This window comes from Protobothrops mucrosquamatus, unplaced genomic scaffold (assembly GCF_001527695.2).
Source record: "Protobothrops mucrosquamatus isolate PMUCROS unplaced genomic scaffold, P.Mucros_1.0 scaffold1716, whole genome shotgun sequence".
Classification (NCBI taxonomy): Eukaryota; Metazoa; Chordata; class Lepidosauria; order Squamata; family Viperidae; genus Protobothrops; species Protobothrops mucrosquamatus.
Window position 1 is genome coordinate 123,812 of NW_015387864.1, and position 22,963 is coordinate 146,774.

Consider the following 22,963-nt stretch of genomic DNA (forward strand, 5'->3'; position numbering starts at 1 on the left):
TTCTCTCTCTCATTTTGTTCTCTTATTTACCCCTTTAGTTTAATTTTGACTCTTAGCAATAGCAATAAGAGGAGTGCTTTTTAAATGCCTCCATATCTGTGCAGTGAGAGTATGGATACAATTTTCTAAATGAAGAAACTGAGGACTGGAGTAAGAAGATTAGTTTTCTTCCCTTCACTGCAGAATGGACCCAGTTTATGTCTCCAGCTTCTGTATCCATTGTGGTCTTTCTCAAAATATGTTACAAGGACTCCTGGGGGTTCCCCAAGACTTCCCTCCCTGATGGTATGCAAAATCAATTTTTTGCCAGCTTTTGTTGAAAAATAATACAATATCAAATCCCATCAATCACTCATGAGAAGTGATAGTGACAATGAATGTGCCAATTTTAACTTTAAGTGCATTAACCGATGGAATGACATGCCTTCAGAAGTTGTGGGTGCTCCATTGCTGGAGGCTTTTAAAAAGAGACTGGACAGCCAATTGTCTGGAATGGGATATCCTGCTTGAGCAGGGGGTTGGATTAGAAGACCCCCAAGGTTATTCTGTTACCTTCTGTTAAATATTGATAAATATAACCCCATACAAACAAAAGCTTTTTTGATGTCTTTCAAAAATTTAAAAGTTGTAACAGATCTTAAAAGAGAAAAAAAAAACTTTTAAGAAATACCGCACTAGAACAAATAAAAACAGATACGAGACTGCACAATGTGTATTTTACGTATAATAAAATTTACACTGGTGGTTAAAGTGTTAGACTATGAGCAAGGAGACCTGAGTTCAAGTCCTGCCTTAGACATGGAAGCCGGTTGAGTGACTTTAGGTCAGTCCACTCTCTCAGACTCAGGGAAAAAGTACTAGCACACTGGATCTGAAAATGGTAACTAGAAAACTATCCATGCAGTTATCAAGATCCAGTAGTGATGTAACGGAACCTAGCCATAAGACCATGATGCAAGAGATTGGATAGCTTTGCAGGAGCTATAATTTGTGATAATGATGAAATCCCGGATACATTGTCTGAATAAAGACCCAGGCATGCTTCCTCACAAAGATAGGAAGTTGCCCAGGTTAGAGGTCAGTAAAAGTAGTTCAAGCTAAGTTTATCAGAGCTCTGCTCCATACCCCATAGGAACATCTAATGTGATCTCCAGAATTGAAATTGGACAAAAGAGGCTTGAATTAAGAGCTTGGCTATTAAGGATTATCATCAGCTCAAGTATAAATGGGGCATAGTATCTTCCCCTCAGTGTGACTACGGGGTCCCACGTCAAACTGCAGATCACACCATGACCGGCTGTAAGCTGAGGACATACACTGGTCTAGTATCTGATTTTTTTTTAAATAAAATGATGCTGTGCCTCAATGATGAGTTGGCCTAGACCAGGGGTAGGCAACCTTGGCTCTTTGATGACTTGTGGACTTCAACTCCCAGAATTCCTGAGCCAGCCATGCTGGCTCAGGAATTCTGGGAGTTGAAGTCCACGAGTCATCAAAGAGCCAAGGTTGCCTACCCCTGGCCTAGACATTGTTATTTGAATATAGATCTTTTAAACATTTGTATTTTATGGTGTTTTACTAATCTAGATGAAATGTTAGTATATATTTCTAGTCCATATATGATATGCCATACGCTAAATAAATAGCAGCTCAAGTGCCATTCTTTTCCAGCTGGACTGATTCCATCCATCCAATCTGGTAAATTTCAACTGTTACGATCACAGATCATTCTCAAAAATACCTTTCTTCTTGTGGACTGTCTTCTGAGTGCTTACAATTTCTTGAATTCGCTCAGGCTAAGAGAAAATTTAGAGAGCAGATCCTGCACATTATCTCAGTGAAAGAGGTCTTCTTCCTAAATCTATCTCAGCATGGTTTAATCACCCCAGGTGGGAAACCGCTAATTATATCAATTCATTAATCTCCCCTTCGCAAAGCTGTTTTTTTAGGACTAGGTTCAGCAGCCTTCTTTCTTCGCCACTTTTGTATGGGAAGTCTTGCATAAATAAGGCATAAGACAGTGGTGGCGAACCTATGGCATGGGTGCCAGAGGTGGCACTCAGAGCCTTCTCTGTGGGCACACGCGCCTTTGCCCCAGTCCTAGGCCTTCAGCTGGGTTTTATAAAACCTTTTCGCTTTAGGCCTCTGCCACTGTGTGCAAAAAAAAAAAAAAAAAGAGGTTCAATCAGTCAATTTCAACTTCTCACAGGAAAAAAAAAGATCTTGCAAAGTTGGAATAGATTGATTGAAGTTTTTAGTCCCACCCAGTCTGCCGTTACCACTGCAGCCACGTCCACCCAATTGACCACACCCAGCCAATGGGCCACACCCACCCGGCACTTGACGATGCATACGTGGGTTTTGGGTTGCAGTTTGGGCACTCAGTCTCTAAAAGGTTCGCCATCACTGGCATAAGAGATAGAAGCGAGGGGGGGTGGTGACAGGTTGGCTATAGAGATACAGCTTACATGTGAGACAGATTACCAGTACCTTATCAATTAACAATTCCAATGTGTTAAGAAAAATCATTGTGTTTCTTGAGACCTTCTAAGATGCAATCTTTTGGTGTGAGTCCAGCAACCTTTTGCTCAATGGTGGGTGATATGGTGATATAGTTCAGTTTTCCAAAATAGTCTCTTTGAGGTCTGCTGTAGAGTATCCTGGGAGATCGAACTACTCTGATACAGCTCTGCCCTTGTTTTGAGTCCTAATGTCAAATGGTGTCCATTTTCTTGAGCACAGGTTCTCCTCAGGGCTGTGTCTTAAGTCCGCTGCTGTTCACCCTGTTGACCCATGACTGTTGTGCTAGGTTTGCCACCAACCATACTGTGAAGTTTGCAGATGATACAACAGTAGTGGGCCTTATTCAGGATGACAAGGTGGAAGTTTACCACAAGGAGGTTGAAGGGTTGGTAAACTGGTGTAAGGAAAACAGCCTAGTTTTAAATACCGGAAAAACCAAAGAGATCATTGTTGATTTCAGAAAAGGCAGGCACAGCCACACTTCTCTGTGTATAAATGATTCACCTGTGGAGATGGTTACCAGCATCAAATTCCTGGGTGTGCAGCTAATGAGTAGGCTGACTTGGTCGCTCAACAGTGAGAAACTGGTGAAGCGGGCACAGCAGTATGCATTTTCTGCGCCGCATGAGAAAAGCACATCTTCCTTCCCCTGTCCTGACCACTTTCTACAGGGGGACAATCGAGAGCATCCTGTCATACAGCATCACAGTCTGGTTTGGAGGCATCACTGCTTAAGACAGGAAGGCGGTGCAAAGAGTGGTGAGAATGGCCGAAAAGATCATTGGCAGTTCTCTCCCTCCCATCCAGGACATAGCACAGAAGCGCTGCTTGAGCAGGGTCCATAAGATTATCTGGGACATTACACATCCTCTTCACAACCTGTTTTCCTTGTTACCTTCTGGGAGGAGGCTTCGTGGTATCCGTAGCAGAACATCCAGATTCAGCCAGAGTTTCATTCCATACAGCATTAACCTTGCGAACTCTCAAGCTTCCTCTTTCTGTTATATATTCAAGATGGACAATATTTAATATTTATTGCTACGTATATGTAGGGATGTGGGTCTATACATATGTTGTTCATAGTATGTTTAGATGTGTGTCATGTATGTGTTTCACTTTGAGAGCCGGCAACTAAATTTCATTTTTGATGTGTGCCATTGTGCCCACAGTATAAAAATGACAATAAAGGTTATCTTATCTTATCTTAATTATTTTGTACAACGTTTGCCCTATTTGTCCTACATAGAACATAGACCTGAGGGTTCTTTGGTGTTCTCTGAGCTTGGTTGTTCTCTTGCAGACATTTCATTAGTCAAATTAGGTAACATCAGTGCTAGTGCTAGAGAGACTTTGCTGGCAGATATCACATTAGAGAAATATCACCTGTAATCTTGTATGTGCATTTGTGGAGCCTGTGATAGTGCTGTTCGTGAGAATGGGAATGAGGATGGGTTTGTTACAGGGACTGGTTCCCATTGTTCTGTTTCTGTTTCTGTTTTTTGTCTATTAATTTGCTTGTGAGAATCTTGGCATCAGTCAGTATACCTCAGGAGCACTTGGAGATTTAAAAGATATACTTTACTGAGTTAAGGGCAGATGGGTGAGCAGCAGCAGCATTAGTGAACAAGGTCCAAAGCTTACCGAGACAATAAAGCAGTAAGCACAAGAGGGGAGCAATTAAGAAAGTACAGTTTCAGGGCCTAAAGATGGCCTCATCAAAATTCTGCAACCAGGAGGAGCAAGTGAGCAGCCGGCTGCCGGTTTTTGAACTTTCAGAATCCTGTGGGAAAGAGAAGCTATTTCAGTATTTTGCCTATAGCAACAAAATGCCCAAGGTCAATCCTGAGGGGAATCTTCACCATCTGTCTCTGGAATTCTATCCTCTTTTGTATGCCACAAAAATCTATAGGATGCCACAGTTATTAAAATTCTCTTTCTCTTTTCTTAATCTAGGAAGGAGGAATAATTTGACAGCCTTGGAGCTAGGTAGAGAGACATTTGGAAATTTAAAAAGGGAAAACTTTAAGGCCTAGCAATGAGAAAAGAGGTTCACTTAAATGGAAGACTGGAATGTAAGGGGAGGGCTGGCAGTTTTATTTCTTCAGACAATTTTCCTTTACTTAAAAAAAAACCAGATTGTTGCTTGTGTCATTCTTTATTCTAACTGAGAAATATATTCTGAAAACATTACAATGATGTAAACATAATAAATGCAAAGCTATAGTATAGGTTTTCATTGCCATTAAATTATTTCTACTCGGTCCTACCTAAACTCTGTCTGCCTTTTTCTTATATATTGTCAGCTTTTTCTTTCTCTTCTTGTCCTGTTTTGTTTCTCTTCTTGTCCCATCTTTTCAGTTCTGGGATGTGCCATTCCACTGCAGCACACATATCATCGCATCTTGGTCCAAAGTATTGATGTAGACCTAACTGATATTCCATCTTTCTCAATAGTAGTTATTAGAAAAAAGGGAGGCTTAGGGGAGACAGTAGATCAAGCAGATCCCACCCCTCTTTTGGAGCTTCTTAATATCCCTCTGAATAGTGCTGTTAAAAAAGAAGATAATGGAGCCATGTACCATGTAGGCTATGTAGTCTTCAAGTTTATTCTTTCTCCAAAGAAATGTAGCAGAAGTGGGATTGTTTGGTCTTCTTAATTTCTAGATTGAAGCCGAAGTAGCTGCAAGGAAGTTTCAGAAATGATTAATTTGTTGGAAGTGTAGAAAGATGAAAGGGACATCTAAGCATAAGATATGGATTGTTATCTCAGTTACAATCCATAAAGCTGTTAATGTGGCTTGGTGGAAAGTAATATAGTTTGAGAATGTGAATGGGATTTTGAATTAAATTACAGATTTTGGAAATTAACACTATATGAGGAATTATGGGTTTATCCAGCAAATGTTATGCCAACAAGATTGTTATTTTACATTAGAAAGGTAATGGTACCCTAGTTTTACAATCTTCAATTAATGATATAGGCTCATTCTCTGCTTATGAACACTTGCTGCAATAGAAAGACGATTAATATTATTCCATGTTCACAAGATTTGAAGATACTACATTTGAGGACAGAGTTACTTTTTATCTGTTTCATAATATGTTCTTATTTTTTATGTTTTTATTTGCTTTAGGATTTTTTTTTGCTTTCTTTTTCTGTAAATTGCAGCAATAATAATGCTTTCAGAAAGGAAATTATTAATAATGATATAGATTATGGGTTGAAAGTAAAATAAAGTTCTCCATCATGGAGAACTCAGCATAAAACAGTCAACCATTTTGTTTAGAACAAACATTTACCCCAAAACCATTAAGAAATTCAGAAAGTAATATGGAATATTCAAATATAATAGATAAAATATGTAGTTCCCTAAAAATTATTCTCTCTGTCCGTGCATAAAATTTTCAGCAAGCTGCATAACCACATATTATGCAGATTGGTCTCTCTCAATAGATTGTCCTCCAGTTGTGTTGGAATACAGTTCCTATCATCCACAGTCATTGGATGTATTCCAAATGAATGGGAAGACACAGGAGAAGAAGGAAGATTTATTCAAGAACAAATAAATCAGGCTCCTGCAGGCTGAAATCTTACATAATAGGCAGTATGGAACATACTCTTATTTGTGTGTTTGATAATCAGGTTATAAATACATTGGTGGGGCAGGTGGAAGGATCAAGGAGTTGGAAAAACATTCCAAAGTCTTTGGGTTCTTCGCCACTAGAGGGTGGACGTGCTCCATAGGGACTTAAGTCTGCTAATCAGCAGTGAAAACTGCATGATACTGAGCGAGCAACATGATATCCCAAGGAGAACTGTCCTTATTGCAGAATTACCTGCCAGCATTCACAGACGGGACGGGAAAATGTTGATTTTAAAATTCCTAATGAAAAACATCCCGAGGCCCTCAGAATCCCTTGGCATTTGAATACTGAGCATGACTGGCCTTAAGGCTATTCTGTAGCTCCAGATGAGGTGGTGCCCTCTAGGTTGGCTGAGGGTCATACGAATGAAGCTCACCTAGGAGGGCACCTAGTTAGGGACAAACCCAAAATAGGATGAAGTGGTTATGCTAAGCTTAATTGCTTGAGTTTCAAATTGTTTTGACTTTGCACAATGTGCAAAGTCAGCCAACTGTAATTTGGTTGATACATCATCATTAAAAAAAAACCCAAAGCTTACTGCAATTTGTAGTTTCAAAGAAATGCAGCTAGTAGCTTAGAATCATAATACCTTTCTGCACATAATTTTTCCTTCTCACTGATAGCTTGATCATGCTCCAAATGGCACCCCCATTTCTTTGCAAAAAATTTTTCACATACTAAAAAGATTATTTTTGCCTCCAAACATTTAATAATGCATTAAAAAAAGAGTACTTGTCTTTGTGTTAATAGTTTCCACAACTGAAACATTCCAAGAAATGCAGTATTTTCAGTTGTGACATCAGAAAGTGCATATGCAGAAATGGTTTATTCCCAGTGAGCTAGTTTGGCTGCAAAGGCCGTCTGGGAGCCATATGTCAGCTGTTCAGAGCTTCGCCAATCAAGTGTAATAAATAAATACATTTCACTGGAATTTTATGATATATAGCCCAACCAGGTCAGAGAAAGTGCAGTTTGTTAGGTTGCCCATTATTTGCAAAGACAGCATTGTAAGTTAAATAGTTTGTGTGCCTCAATATTCTCTCTCTGTGTGTGTGTGTGCTTTGTGTGTGTGCTTTGTGTGTATGTGTGTGTGTGTGTGTGTGTGTGTGTGAGAGAGAGAGAGAGAGAGAGAGAGAGAGAGAGAGAGAGAGAGAGAGAGAAGAGACAGTGTGTGTGTATACATACATATATACACATATACACACAAAACATAAGGAATAAGAAGATACAGAATATTTTCAAACATGGAATTTATTTTATCAATGGTTGGAAAAAAGAGGCAGAGACTAAGAATGTAACTTGTAACAAATTAACCCAGACAACATGATGTTTATTAAGCACTAATCAAATGTAATAATAGAAAATTAATTGAAAAAATTGAAAAAAACCCGTAAAGAATAAGTATGTACTGCTTGGTAGTCTGTGAAGTCAGTGAAACTAAGATGGCTAATAAGTATTTCTGTGTTCCAGAAAATACAGCCAATAATTCACCCATGGAAAACAATGGAACTTTTAAACAAGCTTACTTTGGGCTGAGGCCAGCCCGCTCTGTGAAGGTGGAAGGCGTAGGATTTGATCCTCAGTGAACTTGTTCACTCGGGGAGACAGAAATGGAAACAAGTCCTACGTTCTAAATATTTACATATTGCTTTCAGAAGGGGAGAAATCACACAAGGGAGTGATCAGCACAGCAGAAAATGCAGCTCCTTCTACTCATTTGAAGAGGACTTCACAAAGGCTTTGTTCTTTTTCTTCCCTTTCTTTGATAGCCCCTGCCCCAAACAAGTGTTAAGATACTGTGAAAAAAGGAGGACCTCCTAAGTATACAAAGTTCCTTAATACTCTTGTGAAAGTGCTAGTCGGGGACTATTTCAGAGGCCAAAAAAATACATTTTTTTCCCCACACTTCCAGACCTGTTGAGGAGTGTTCTCAGAAAACGGTGCTTTTCTTAGCCATTCCCTTTGGGCATCTAAAAAGGAAATGTGCCACAGGGGCCAATCAGTGGCTTCATATATATTAAAACAGATGGCAGATGTGTGATAGATAACCCCACACCTCCTATTGTGAAAATCACTATCGGTGACAGGCAGCATGATAATCAACCACAAATAGTAACTAATGATAAATGCTACAGATATTGTCATTTAACACTCATGTTTTCTCCCCAGAACACTCAAAATGGCATTTATATCTTCCTTACAAAGGCTTTGAAGCAGAACTGGATCCACTTCATTCCAGTTTTTGTGATCCTCCAGGCCAGCAGACTTCGTTGTCTCTGCTTTATGTCCCCGAGATGGCATTGTGGGTGACTGTTTTCTCCTGGCTACCATTCTTTTTCCTCAGGCTGATTTTCAGCCATTGTAATAACAGCACAGCTTGCTTCTGTGTACTAAAAGTCCTTTCCTCAACCTGACACTCTCAGTTGTACTTAACTACAACTCCCAGAATTCCCAGACAGAATGGCTGCCTGGAAGAAACCCAATTCAGGCAGGCTACACTAAACACTTTATCTGATACCATGTCAAGCTATCTCCATGTTCTCTGTACTTAATGCATGCTGCCAAGAAAAGCTCCTAAGTAGTTTTTCTCAGAACCTCCCCACTTTTTGCAAGAGTTTGCCAATCACATTCCTATGTTGCAGTCTATGGCGGGATTCCTACAACAGTATATTTAAATTGGTTACGGGATGAGTTGCCTACTGATTTCAAATGTTTGTTAAGTAGACAATATAAAATATCTGGATCTCCAAAGGGAGGAGCATCACCATTAACCACCACATTGACCCCGTTGTACTGTTTCTTAACTTGAGTAGCCTGTTCTCCAGGATCTTGCTTTCTGGTGGCCATGTAGGAGAAGGAGGAGGAGGAGGAGGAGGAGAAGGAGGAAGAGAGCTGGACAGTTAAACCAGTGGTTCTCAACCTGTGGGTCGGGACCCCATTTGGGGTCGATCGACCATTTCATGGGGGTCGCCAAGCAAGGCTGTTCGCCATTTTTTTGTCCACCATTTTTCCCCCCTTTTCTGGCGGGTGCCTTACCTCCCTTGGGCTGGGCCAGCTGGTGGTCGGCCTGCTCCATCTCTGCCGCTTGCCAGCTACCCCTTGGCCGGCGCAGGGGGCGGAACCACGCATGCGTGGCACTCCCGGGCAGGGAAAGTCCTCGACTTACGACCGGTTGGGTAGTCCTCGACTTACGACCGGGTTAGTCCTCGACTTACGACCGGGTTAGTCCTCGACTTACGACCGGTTGGGGTCGCGGCATTAAAAAGGTTGAGAACCACTGAGTTAAACTATGGGCTGTTTTTAGAAGGCTATGGTAGCTACCCCACCTGAACTTTTGAGCAATAGTTTTAATGCTAGTTTGAGAGATAGTTAAGAACAGGAAGTGGTAGCAAGGTCATTTTTCATGTGTTTTGTAATGAAGAAAGCTCGGGCCAAGCAAGGTCACTGGCTGACTGGGAAATATATTTTTTTCTCACTGTTAACAACAATGAATGAGGACCCTAGTTAAATGGGGGAGCGAGAAATCTTTAATGTTTTATTGGAGGAGAAAGAAAGGATCACCTGATGAAATGAAGTGACAAGATTTTGGGGTAAGTATTGCCCATGAGATGCAGACAAAGTAGAAATCTGCCAAGATTTTCCATATTCAATTGCTGGTTTACACATGGATAGTCACTTAAGGGTTATTAGGTGCGAGTGATCAGTCTCAGATCTGATCACATTTACCGTGTTCTTGTAATGCCTCTGACTGGGTTTGTGTGACACACAATGTGGGTACTGAATGAACATATTTTGACTTTTATACAAAACTAACCAAATAGGCTGTCTTCATGAAATGTTGAGCTCTCACACTGCTTCTCCCCCCCCCTAAAAAAAGTAATCAAACTTAAAACCAACCAAGCTTTCCATTTCAGCAAATGCATTTACTGGATGTTTGACTGACTTGCTATGTGAATACATATACTCTTTTATCATAGAGCACGTTTGTATCTAGTTGCCAGGAAAGGCATAATACGAATTCATAAATAACTAGACGGACCCACAAAGAAATGGCAAGACAGAGGAAAGAGATGAAAGATCAGGTGGATGTACTCATGTTTGGCATGCCAAGGATATTGGGCCCATCTCCCATTCATTCAAGTAAATTATGCCAGTTCAGAAGGAGAAAATGCAACTTGTCATGAATGGCGCAAAAGGACCAGTTGCTGTGAATGACCACTAGGTGTCAGTATGGCTTTGTGCATGCTCCTGTTGAAACACTTCCTTGGGAACCAAAAAAAAAAAAAAAAGACAATATCTAATGTAAAACTTTTGTGAGTAATGCATTCAACAAACAGCAAAAAAAACAACAACCCACAATTGTGTAGGATAGTTATCTGCAAAAATCTAGCAGACTGGCACCACATATCTTCAATACCAGTTTAGAGACAGATCATCAGGGCAAAAAACTATACGGTCACTGAGAGTTGACAACTTGATGGCACATAATCAATCAATCAATCAGAATCCTCTGGCTATGATATTTCTCTGGTGAAGAGTTTTTCTTTTAAACTGCCTTTGCCTAAGTAGAATAACATAGGATTAAGCCCAAGTGATCTTAAACATAAGCAATGTTAAAAATATTAGACTGAGTTTGAGCCAGACCGACTAATTTATGCCTGAAAGAATTCCTTCTCTTGGTTGATTACTCTGGGATTTGACACAAGATACTCGCTGGAAGGAGGAGGTGGGGAGACTATATTTCAGTTTGTTCTTACTAAGCATATCAGGAGTATTGTAGACAATATTTTGTCTACAAAGGAACTCAATTTCCTGTTTCTAATTTCGCAGTGTCTCTACATCAGGGGTCCTCAACCTTGGCAACTTTAAGACTTGTGGACTTCAAAGCTGGCTGAGGAATTCTGGGAGTTGAAGGAGAGGCTGTGAAGTGTGATTTTTTTTCTTTCTTTCAGAATCACTCAGAAATCACAATATGGCAATGGGTCCGGCAATGGTTATTTGGATATCAGTTGAATATTGGCTGTAAAAAAAAAACTGAGCTAAAATTAACCTGAATCTTGGCGGTGCAGCTGACTCACGTTCCTGGGATACATTTTCTTTCTTCGTTGCCTCCATGCAGGTTTTGGCTGGCTGTCCAGGATCTCAAAAAACAAACGCTGCAAGATGTCGCGACCCGAGTAGAAGACATCTGGCAGGAGTTCCTTGCTCCCGGGGCCCAGAGTGCCATCAACCTGGACTCTCACAGCTATGAAATAACAAGCCAAAACGTCAAAGACCCCGGGAGGTACACATATGAAGATGCACAGGTTCGGACTTGGTTGTCATTTCTAATAGTGCACTAGAACAAAAGAGGGAAACGCAGCTTTTAAAACTGCAAAAGTGTCCCTGTAAATTGCATAGCCCAGTGATGGTGAACCTTTTAGAGACCGAGTGCCCCAAAACTGCCCCACCCTCCTTCCACCCCCTGATCCGCCCCCGCCCTGCCCGTAGGGCCACCCACCGCCTCCACGGCCCACCACAGCAGATCACCCAGGCAGCTCAGCAGCGCCATGGCGGCCATGCCCTCTGTCCATGCCCCACAGCATATCTGTGCGCAATGGGGCATGAGGGTGGAATCTTGTCCCTGCTGCCTGGCTGCCATGTGCTTGGCTGTGCTGCTCGATGTGGGCCCTGCCCGGGGGCAACTCTCCTCCGGGGGGTTGCTGGTGAGGAGGGGGCCATGGGGGAAGGTGAGTCTGGAGCTCTGAGTGCCGCCTCTGGCACACGTGCCATAGGTTCGCCATCACTGGCATAGCCTATTAATATGTAAAGTGGGGATGCTTTGGTCTCAGGAGCAGAAGCAGGAATTGAATAAGGAAATTTATAAATTGATTTTTTAAAAAACGAGGATAATATTTGCTATTATCACCTGTAATTCCTTAGAGCAGCATTCCCCAACTTTTCCAGGTCGGTGGCCCGGTGCAGGGAGGGGGGAAAGAGTGGATGGTTTTGTGTGAGAGGCGGGGATGTGTGCCTGCTGCTCAGACAAGTGGGGCTGTGAGTGCCAGCGCTCACCTCTCGAGCGACTGGGCTGCATGTGTGCTGCCCACCACTTGCGTGGGTTGGTTGCGATCAGGCTGTGGGCCACAGCCCACAGCCCACAGGTTGAGGACCCCTCCTTTAGAGAGATTACAAGGTTATAATGAAAATAAAAGGCTTTTATTGACTTGCACCCCACTGATAGCCTTCTCTACACCATATATTTGAGAGAGAGGTAAAGTTGCAGAGTCTTAGGTCCAACGCCCCCAGCTAAGTACAGGAGTCCAAATTAAACATCTCTGACATGCTTGTTTAGCAATCATTGGTTTCTTTGATGTACTAATTGTATTGTTAGGATTTTTTTTCACTCTTTCAGGTACACACTGCCTTTCTCTAACTTAAACAGATTATTCTGTGTCCTGTACTCCAAAACAGTTCATAGCTTAGCTGGAACTACCAAATATTGTATTTCCTGAATATGAACATTTAAAATGAGAACAGATATCATGGGTAAACCTAGCACCCTCTTAACTCAAATTGGAATTTGAGTTCACATGTGCGGGCATGTAAACATGCAGGCCCACATTCCACATTCCCGCGGAATAAAGTGGACAACATTGCCAAAAGGAAGTACAGGTATACTAAGGGAGATAAGATCATCCAAGACTCTAAAGAGAGTAACCCAACATTTTCCAGCTAGATACATAAAAAATGTTTCATTGTTCATGGATGATTTTTTCAAGGTGGGTCTCTACTTAAGCCACCACTTCCTTTGGCTCCCCATCTCTTTCCTGCTGGATGCCCTTGCTAAACCCACCAATCTTTCCTGCTGCATTGGTCAAAGAGAGGATATCAGCAATTGAAGCAAGCAGGTAGCAATTGGAGTAGGCAGGTGAGCAATTACAGAGACTCTTTGCAATCACTTGCTCAGTTTTGGCTGCCAGGAGAAAAGAAAGGCAGAGTAATCATGAAAATGTGGTGGAGCAATTGCTGCCTCTCTCACTTAACCCCTTTTTTTCTGGATGCAATGGTGGAGGCTATTAAATTAATTGGATAGAATCACCATTACTATGGTACCTGGAGGGAGATCTCAGATCAGTGAGTGGGAGGATGAAAGGGTTACGTCATCCAGTTCAACAGAACAAATGAATGGACACAGTTGCTTGCGCACTCTCTTGGCAACATCTGCGGCCAGATTCACCGCAGTGCCCAGAGAGAATGGATCTGAGAATAAATATTTGCAACTGCTGCCACTGCATTCTTCCCTGGTTAACTCCTCCTCCAGAAATAGCAATAGTATTACCACTTAGACTTATATACCTCTTTGCAGTGCTTTACAGCCTTCTCTATGCAGTTTACAAAGTCAGCATATTGTCCCCAACAATCTGGGTCCTCATTTTTACTAACCTCGGAAGGATGGAAGGCTGAATCAACCTTGAGCCAGTGAGGATTGAACTGCTAGCAGTGGGCAGAGTTAGCTATGAGACTGCATTCTGCCCACAGTGCCACCACAGCCTTGAAAGATTGGAGAAAGATAAAGATGGATAGGCAGTGCTGGAGAAGGTTCCAGGAAGTATCTTCCCTGCTACCTTTGAGTTTTCCTTCAGGGAACTGTTTTGTCTTGCAGTTTCCTTCAAAAATGCTAGTATGATAAATTTTGAAGGGTTCTTCTGACCCAGGTCCCACTGACAGGTATAGGTATAGTCTGTTTATTGCCCAGCTACCATGACAAATGGTCCTCCAATGGTGCCAGTAAAGCTTCACCCCAATTTTCCCCAAAGGCAGCCACCCACAGTCAATGCAACCTATTCCCACAAATCAGAGGAAGTCCAAAGTTTGCAAACAACGTTCAGAGTCCACAAAGCCAGGTCCAAAGTACACAAAAAGATTCAGAGTCCACAAAGCCAAAACCTGAACCAGGAAAGTCCGCACCGAAGCAAATGGTTGCTCCTGACAAAACACACCTTCCTCCAGTGTTTGGCTAAATCACCCCCAGGTGTGCCCTGAGGGGAGGGGCGGCACTGCTTCCTCATGAGCAGCCTCTCTGACCTTCTCTAGGCTTCCCTCTGCTCCACTCTCTGCACCCACGGATCAGGTGGGGAGCTGTTCCTCATTGGACAGGATCAGTTGCCTTTCATTGCTGCTGACGGTTAGCAGCCAATCCTCTGCAGCTCTCATTAGGGCAGGCAGCTCCCCATCTGATTGACTGCTGCTCCCAAGGCCAGACAGCCCTGTGACTATGTCATCCTCAGTCCCCAGGCTCTCTGGACATTCTTGGGGAGACATGCCATCCTGCTTGGATGATCTGGGTTCCTCCTCCTCCTCCTCCTCCTCCTCCTCCTCCTCCTCCTCCTCCTCCTCCTCGCCAACTTCCAACTGTCACAAGGACAGTCCCTGTCAGTCCTACCATCATAGCAAATGACAAGGTTGCTGGAAGGCGTACTCCTTCTAGAACGTGAATGGACACCAACCTTGCAGGGGATCTACAACTTGAGGCAGTAGAAGGACCTGCCAGCCCCTCCTATATGCCCCTTCCCACCTGCTAGTAATATAGTCACTCAGTCTCCAGCTTGTCAATTTGCCGGTCACCCTATCAACATCACTGAGAGAAAGTTCCCAAGGCCAGCATGGGCAGTGATCCACTATGAAGAGCCATGTGCCCTCAGTGCTACACAGCCACAGCTCTGGGCAGTGGAGCAACAGGATTGCACTCTCATTTGCTGTCTATCCTAGACTACTGTTCAAAATGGTCGTTTCATTGTAATAGTGGGCGCCATGTTTCCCCTTTGGCTAAGAGGAACATGTTAAGATTTAAGCAGTATAACTAGGTCAGAACAAAAAAAAAAAGGAGGCGTAAGGGAAGGTGGACTTTGATAGAAATTAAGGGCAGTGTAATGTCATGGCTAAAAAGAAAAATCTGGTATTAAAGTGCTTAAAGGTCCCAGGTGTAAGAATAGCTACAACATGGTTTTTCAACCATGACAACTTTTAAGATGTGTGGACTTCAATTCCCAGAATTCCCAACCAGGACTGAGTTACAGCATTTCAGATGCAGTCACTCCTCTTTAGGGACTTCTGGAAGTCTGGACTCTTGGCAGCAGAGATTAAATAGCTTCTTCCCCTCTGCTTACAGTTCAGATTTGAGAGCTGAGGAGCTGACAACTAGTTCTGATGAAGTCTCGATGGCAAATGATAGCAATTGTCCTGGGTGCGTTATCTTGAAGAGCACTGCTGAAAGAGCAAATCAGGGGTTTCTTTCTGAATGGGTTGCAGAAAGCCCAGGTGAGGCTTATATGTAGGCCATAAAACAAGAATGGTCCAAAATGAAGAAATGCTCCATCCGTCACATTGATTTGAGCATTCACTCCAAGATAGCTGCAGCACACGGTGGCTTTATGGCGTATGGTCTCTCGACTTCACATCTTGAAGCAGCAGACACAAATCTTTGTAAGTGTTCCTCACCCCCCCACCCACCCACCCACCCCATAAGCACACATAAGTCAGGCTCAGATGCAGGCTTGTTCTGAAAATAACTCTGCAACCAAACCCACGATGAGGGCTGGCCCTGGGTTTCAAGGAATACAAAACCACATCTGCAGTATTTTACTTTGCATATGATCTTTTTACTTAAAACTTCTCAACGATGTGACCAAACACATACCATCGTGCTGACAGTTTCTAGAAGAAACTGACAAGTTATTGCTGTAATGTAGAATGCTTGCAATTGAGTAAAGCCACATCCTGTCCCTCTACGTCCTCTCTTGATTGCCAGGAAAAAAAGAAACAGAGCTGCAAAAAAAAAAAAAAAGTTGCCATATTTCCACTGCACGTATAAATTTGTGATGAAGTACAATTTTTTTTTTTTGCACAGGGATATATTGGCAGAGTAAGAGTCTTGGCTAAGTGATAAGGTTAAAATTAGGATTCAGATACAAATGGAGGTATGAAATAGTTGGGAGGCCATTTGTGAACTGTATAAATTATTTCCCAGTTTGGCTAAATTTACTCAAGCTCTGACCTCTGTTTCCTGCATCATTTTCTCTCTCACCGTCCCAATTTTTGGTGATATATTTCTATTTTTTTGGCAATGTGTAAATGGCCCCTGTTATAGAGCCATATGTAAGGTTGGAGTATTTCTTCTCATAATGAGCTTTGGCTTTTGCTTTATTCCTTACATCATTAACTCTATCTATGTCTCTGTGTGCATGTTTTGATGAGCATGTAAGCTCTATAATGCGACTAAGGCTGATTATAAAATAAGGAACTTAATAAATAACCTTACTCTCTGTGAGAGTTTAAATTTAGCTGCTCACTCTTTCTGTCTTGCCAGAGGTTTCAGATTCTTGTTTGGAACCACAAAAAGATAACAAAAAAAAAAGGAAAGAAAGAAAAAAAGGAAGAAAAAGTGGAAATTGTCCTGGGAGCAGTTAAGCTTGTGCATTCCCATCCATCATCTAGGGTTGAATGAGAATTCGCCCATCTATTATCTAAGAGGGGAAAGGAGGAGGAAAGCCCAAACTTGAACACAAAAGAAAAATGAGGGATGCTTTTGTTGTTGCTTTGCTGAGCTCCATTGACTACCCAATACAGCAGGCAGAGATAATGTTGTCTTATTTTAAAAGATCCAACTGTTTCCAGAATCCTTGTCTAGAATTCCCAAGATTCTGGACTGTTGGCTGAATGTCCTTCTGTAACCTAGCCAGGGTCATCATTGTAGCTTGCAGTAGGAGAGAGAAACTGGGCCTCTTCTTATACCACCATTCACTTGAAGTAGTAACCTTATCATTATAGGTTCAGTTTTATATTATCTCTCCTATTCCTACCATATTTAGGTCTTAGTGAAATGGATAGTGCAAACCTATGTATTCCTTTGTTCCAAGAATTTTACCAAGTGTGTTTCTCATATTTTTTCTAAAGATGTGGCTTGTATTGTATGCAGAAGGTGTTATGTTTTACGCAAGCTTGAACGTACTACTTCTATAGCCGTGATTTCCTTTCAGACTTTTCATATTGTTGCATTATCACCTTTGTTTTGCTGTCCAACAGCACTGCTTACAAATGAAGTCATTTTGTGATGCTAGCCATACAGTCTGGAAAAAAAAATAGCACAGATTCTACAACGTACGAAACATCATTGTGCGAGGAGGCGAGCATAGAAAGCTAGTGAGCATAATCGTCTGCGAGCTAGAAATAGGATTTTTCTAGACTCCTGAATGACCAGGTTTGCTAGTCTTTTTAGACTAGGGAGCATGGAAAACTAAGGAGTGCAATTGTTCAGATATTAGGGTATAACTTGGAAAAGGAGCCTTCCAAGCAGTGGCAAGAACGGCGCACGCTTGCAGACTGGAACAAGACATCCACTCTCTGTAGAAAGCCAAGCCCAATATTCATCCTTCAAGTCTTTTTCATCATTGTATGAATCTGAATCTAAAATTTCTTAGCTTTCTCACTAGTTCACCATGCATGAAAAAAATGTCCCCTCGTGCTTTTCACATTTTCATGCCTGGTTTGAAATACTTTTATACATTTTTTATAATTTCCCTGGTGTCACATACCAATGGTATGCCATTCAATAGAAATTTTACTCTTAAATGACACAAAATGAATTTAATACCAATTACCCATGTTCTCCCCAAATGTTCCTCTCTATGTTATATCCAAAATTAACAGCCCGTTTTGTCATGCAGTCTTTAATCTCTTCTTCTGTTTCAAATCTTAAATTTATATATAGTTTTGCTATTATATGCTCATCATTTGTACATAATTCAATTTCAAATTGTGTGTTGTATTTTTTCAATTCCCATCTGTCTTTTTATCCATGTTGAACCTTTCTTTCTTTAACTGTGCATATGAAAACCATTGAAAACTATGTCCTTCTCCAATTTGGTCTTTTGACTTCATCTTAATTTCTCCTTCATACTGCATTTATAAAACTTCATAGTTTCTCTCTGCTGTCTCTCTTCTATAAAATGCTTCCTATGCTCAGATCAATAAAAGTATCGTTGGTCACAGCCTCGATTTGTGCTTATTTCATATTCTCAATACGGCACTTCTTCACATAGTGATTTTTAAAATCTACATTAACTTTAATTTTGTCATGCCATGAAAACCCTTGCCAGCTCACTGCCCTCCTTTCTAACGTTGCCTTGCCTAGGTGTGTGACTTTCTACATAGGATCTTCTGTGTACAAAGGAAACCCAGCCATTTGTTTTTTCATCTCCTAAGCTTCAGGTTATGAGGAGAGAAAAAAAGATGGAGAAGACTTTACAATTTTCATTGGAAAAAGACATAACTTGGTAGTGCCCGATTTACTGGAAGGCTTGGATAGATCAGACACTTCAACAGCTTTGGGAGTTTCTTAATGTAGTTCAGGACTCTGTGATATTCAGTAGCTCAGAACTGAACTGTGGAGTCTCTGGTGCTCACTGAGTGTGGTTGTTTGCTTGCACGTTTGCCAACAATCAAACTCTGATAACACCACGGACTCCATTCTGCGATAAGCGTATTGGAAAGCCAAAAAGAAGGAAAGGAAAATCTCTTTTGTTTCATTCACATTAATATTTAAGGCTTAGTTGTCTGTGGAACAGAGCAAAAGGCTGGAAGTGGGGGGCAAAAGGGAAGGAAGGCTTTTTTCCTGCAGTAATTAATATTTTTAAACCTCTGTCAGCATTTGATAGCTATATTTTAAATTTTGCTTTTTAGTTTTAAGCATGTTTTAATTGGCTAATATATATACAGGGCTTTTTTTGTCCTAGAACACCCAGAATGGAGTTCTGGCACCTTTTTTGGATGGAACCTTGTAAGGTAGGCAAGGCGGGTTGTATGACGTGTGTGAGTTCCGGCACCTTTTTTTTTTTAACCTATTATTTTCTGCAGGTGTTTTAATGTGTATTTGTATGTCAGTGTCTTCTTAAAAGGGTTGGAGAAAATATACAAATGAACCACAGAAGTTGAGTAGGAAAATGCCAGGGAGGAAACCATGAAAGGAAGACCAGTTGCATTAAGCTCAGCTGAATTTTTCTGGAGGGATCCGCCTTGCTAGTACTGGATGCGGTTCTGAGTGGGCCCTTGGCTGTACGTAGCAAGAATTGCCCATGTGCAACAGTTTTGAGATATAGAAATATCTCAAGATGATAGATAGATGGACAGATCGATCTAGGCCTCCAAATATAGGCAATCTATATTTGCAAATTTGCCTACATGCTAAAATTTCTTTGTAACCCCAAAATCAATATTTGGAATGCCTTCGCAGTTATTCATGGTCACGCCTGCCTTCTGTCAATGATTTTGCTGGTTAAAATGGCCATCAAAAGTAAGGTCTTTTTTGTGCAAATTTTATTAAGGAAATTATTTTGCTTCTGTTTAATGACACATCATTTAATATATTCATTTTTACAAATGCTATGTCTGCTCTACCAAGGAAGATAGCAGTTAATTTGTCTTGCCTGCCAGATCTACTAAGACTAAGTCATTGAATTTTCCAAAATGACTTCATAGAGAAAAATATTTTTCTACTTGGAAACTTTAATCCAGGGAGAGGATACAAAGAATAAGCTGGTATAATGGTATAATGATTGAAAATCATCATTAAATATTGTAAAAATACCCCCCCCCTAAGTGCTGGGTTTTAAATGAGGAATGACACTAGTTGGTGGCCAAATGGGAGAGGGAAGTTGAGGGCTGTCAAGTGAGTGAAGATGGAGGAGTTTGAGTTGTTGCGTTTAACTGTGATCTTTTAGGACTTACTCTGCAGTTTTCTGTTTCTCACTTTAAAATCGTGGGAAACTGTACCTCTAGTTTTCAACAATCTCCAAGTGGAGATAGTTGGACTTCCAAGAAGAAATTAGAGTACAAATATCCTGAAACAGCACTGTTTTAAATAATTCCTCAAATTTGATAAAATGATAGCCAATTACTTTGGGACCTGTGTTAGAATTATGCTCGTGAATTGTGGAAGCACAATCATTAAATTGATGTTCACCTGTTTCACTGGGAATCCTTTTCCGAAGCACTTGCTTATGTAATAATAATAATAATAATAATAATAATAATAATAATAATAATAATAATAATAACAACAACAACAACAACAACAACAACAACGAGTTGGTAGGGACCTTGGAGGTCTTCTAGTCCAACCCCCTGCGCAGGCAGGAAACCCTATACCATGTCTCCTGATCTGTTTTTCCCTCTATTTCCAAACACTAATTGCTTCTTCTTCATGTGGCCTGCAAGCTCCACATATTTTACCATATCACATATCAGCAGACATTACCAGCTTCATAGGCCAATGTAGTGAATTATCACAAGATAACATTGTCAACGCTGCTAACATTGGATGTTCCTGCTTTGACAACTGATGAAAATGCAGCCATTTTCTCTTCTCCTTTTCTATGCTTTTTCTTGCTTTTAGGAATCAGGTGCAGCAGGGAGGAGGGTTGGAAGGAAAGCTCAGCTAGCCATAACGATAACACTGCTGTGGGAACCCAAGGACAAGCTGATAACGTTTTGGCGGGCTGAGGAGCTGGGGAGGAAGCCCACGCTTTTAACTAATTGGAGAATGTGCTTTATGACAGTTTATTAAGGGTGGGAATTGTACTTTGTTACTTTGTATCTGGGGGAAGGGAATCTAGTTTTTGGGTTCAACTATGTAGTGCCGATACTTTGTTTCCCGAATAAAATGTTCTTTAAGGAAGAATTTTGCCTTGAAGTTCTTTTGATGGGTTTCATCTATCGGAACCATGGCAAACATATTTCTAGCTACAGCCTGGGTGCAGTATATGGAAGACTAAGCTATTATTGAAGCTGTCATTCAAATTGGAGCCATTGGAGACAGCAGATCCATCCGGTCCAGGAAAAGGAGCAATGCTGAGCCAGGGACAGCTGGATGTCCCTCTCAGTGGGTTGCAAAGAAGATTGCAGCTATCTTTCTAAAATTGTATTCATGTGAACACTATTACTGCCATATTTAGAATAGAATAGAGCTGGAAGGGACCTTGGAGGCCTTCTAGTCCAGCCCCCTGCTCAAGCAGGAGAACCTATACCATCTCAGGCAAGTGACTGTCCAGTCTCTTCTTAAAAACCTCCAGTGATGGAGCACCCACGATTTCTGAAGGCAAGCTGTTCCACTGGTTAATTGTCCTCACTGTTAGGAAGTTTCTCCTTAATTCCAGGTTGCTTCTCTCTTTGATCAGTTTCCAACCATTGTTTCTTGTCCTGCCCTCTGGTGCTTTGGAGAATAATTTGACCCCCCCTCAGATACTGGAATGCTGCTATCATGTCACCCCATTTCTTCTTTTCTTTAGACTAGTCAAACCCAAGTCCTGCAGCCGTTCTTCATATGTTTTAGTCTCCAGGCTTTTGATCATCTTAGTTGCTCTTCTCTGTACTTTTTCCAAAGTCTCAACATCTTTTTTGTAGTTTGGTGACCAAAATTGGTTGCAGTATTCCAGGTGTGGTCTCACTAGGGTTTTATAAAGCGTAATAATACTTCGCGTGATCCTGATTTGTGTCAACATTTTGTCTAAAAAAGTGTCCCTGAAACTTTGCATTCTGAAACTGTCCCCAAGTCATCTGTTGATTTCCTTCTAGGCCTTTTCTTCATTAACATGCCACGTTTAATAAAGGGATAAGCAATTTAGAATAAATACATTTTAAAATCTATTTAAGAGAGTTGCTATTTACCTGTTCCCAGATGTACACCTAATTAATATATAGGTTTATGCATATAGCTATTCATCATATGGGTCTACTTGCATGAGCACAGTAATGGACAAGGAGAGACGTGTCACACAACGTGTCCAAACAACAAAGCGGGGGCCAGACTGGAACATTGATTAGAGTCTTTGATTGGAATTAGAATGACCATATGGTTCAATAGGTTGTTCAATAACCTTAGCTCCATAGAGCTTCCATGACAATTGACTGCCTATTATCTCTTAGGCCAACCTTCTTATTAGGTTACTTAAAGATTACTCCATAGATACAAAATCAATAAATCTGGAATGGCTGGCATGGCTACAGCATCTTGTAAGGGTCCACATGTGATGCCTGTCCTGGCTCTTCTTGAACAACTGCATTTAACCATCCTTTCAATGTCTCTTAATGCAACTACGTTCAGGTCAATTTATAGCACTAGGAGAAATAAAAAGGTTGGGAAAGATCCAGCATGATTAGATTGGTGGTATTACATCAAGGTAAATCCAGCAGAGTCTATTTTCAGACCAAAAAATGCCATCCAAAATTACTTGTCTTTGAGCCCATTCAAAGCTAGAATAAGATTGAACATAATAATGTGCATAGAGTAATTTTTCAGCTATAACACAACCTTCTGATCATGTTAGGTGGAAGTTGTAATCTATAAATCTAGATTAAAATACTAGATGGCCTACCCTTGCAATATTATAGGAGACTGGTCAAACAGTTGTGCAAATTTTATTAAGGATATTATTAGGCCTATTTTATGAATATTGTTCTACAGCTATCAATAGTAGCATGCTGGACCAATCTAATTTAATTTTGAATGTTATGTCGCTCATGATATCGCTCATGATATCTTCAGCTCCATCCAACCATGACTTATTTATTTATTTATTTTATTTATTTTATTAAATTTATATCCCGCCCTTCTCCTTGCGGACTCAGGGCGGCTAACAATCGGGTAAAAATACACAAATAACATTACAAATTTAAAAATTAGTTAAAAAGGAAATATTTAAATTTAATCTAATTAAAATATAATTAAAACCCCCTCTAAAAGTTTCCCCTAGGCCAGTCC

The 22,963-nt window shown here is 41.0% G+C and overlaps 1 protein-coding gene across 1 annotated transcript in view; it reads left to right on the forward strand.

Annotated features, from left to right (window-relative positions):
• Positions 1 to 22,963, forward strand: part of RGS6 (regulator of G protein signaling 6) — a 94,816-nt gene that overhangs the window by 62,935 nt on the left and 8,918 nt on the right. Inside the window, exon 13 of the mRNA XM_015822884.1 lies at positions 11,288 to 11,474. Within this exon, the coding sequence (XP_015678370.1) occupies positions 11,288 to 11,474 (187 nt within the window). The remainder of the gene's footprint in view (positions 1 to 11,287; positions 11,475 to 22,963) is intronic.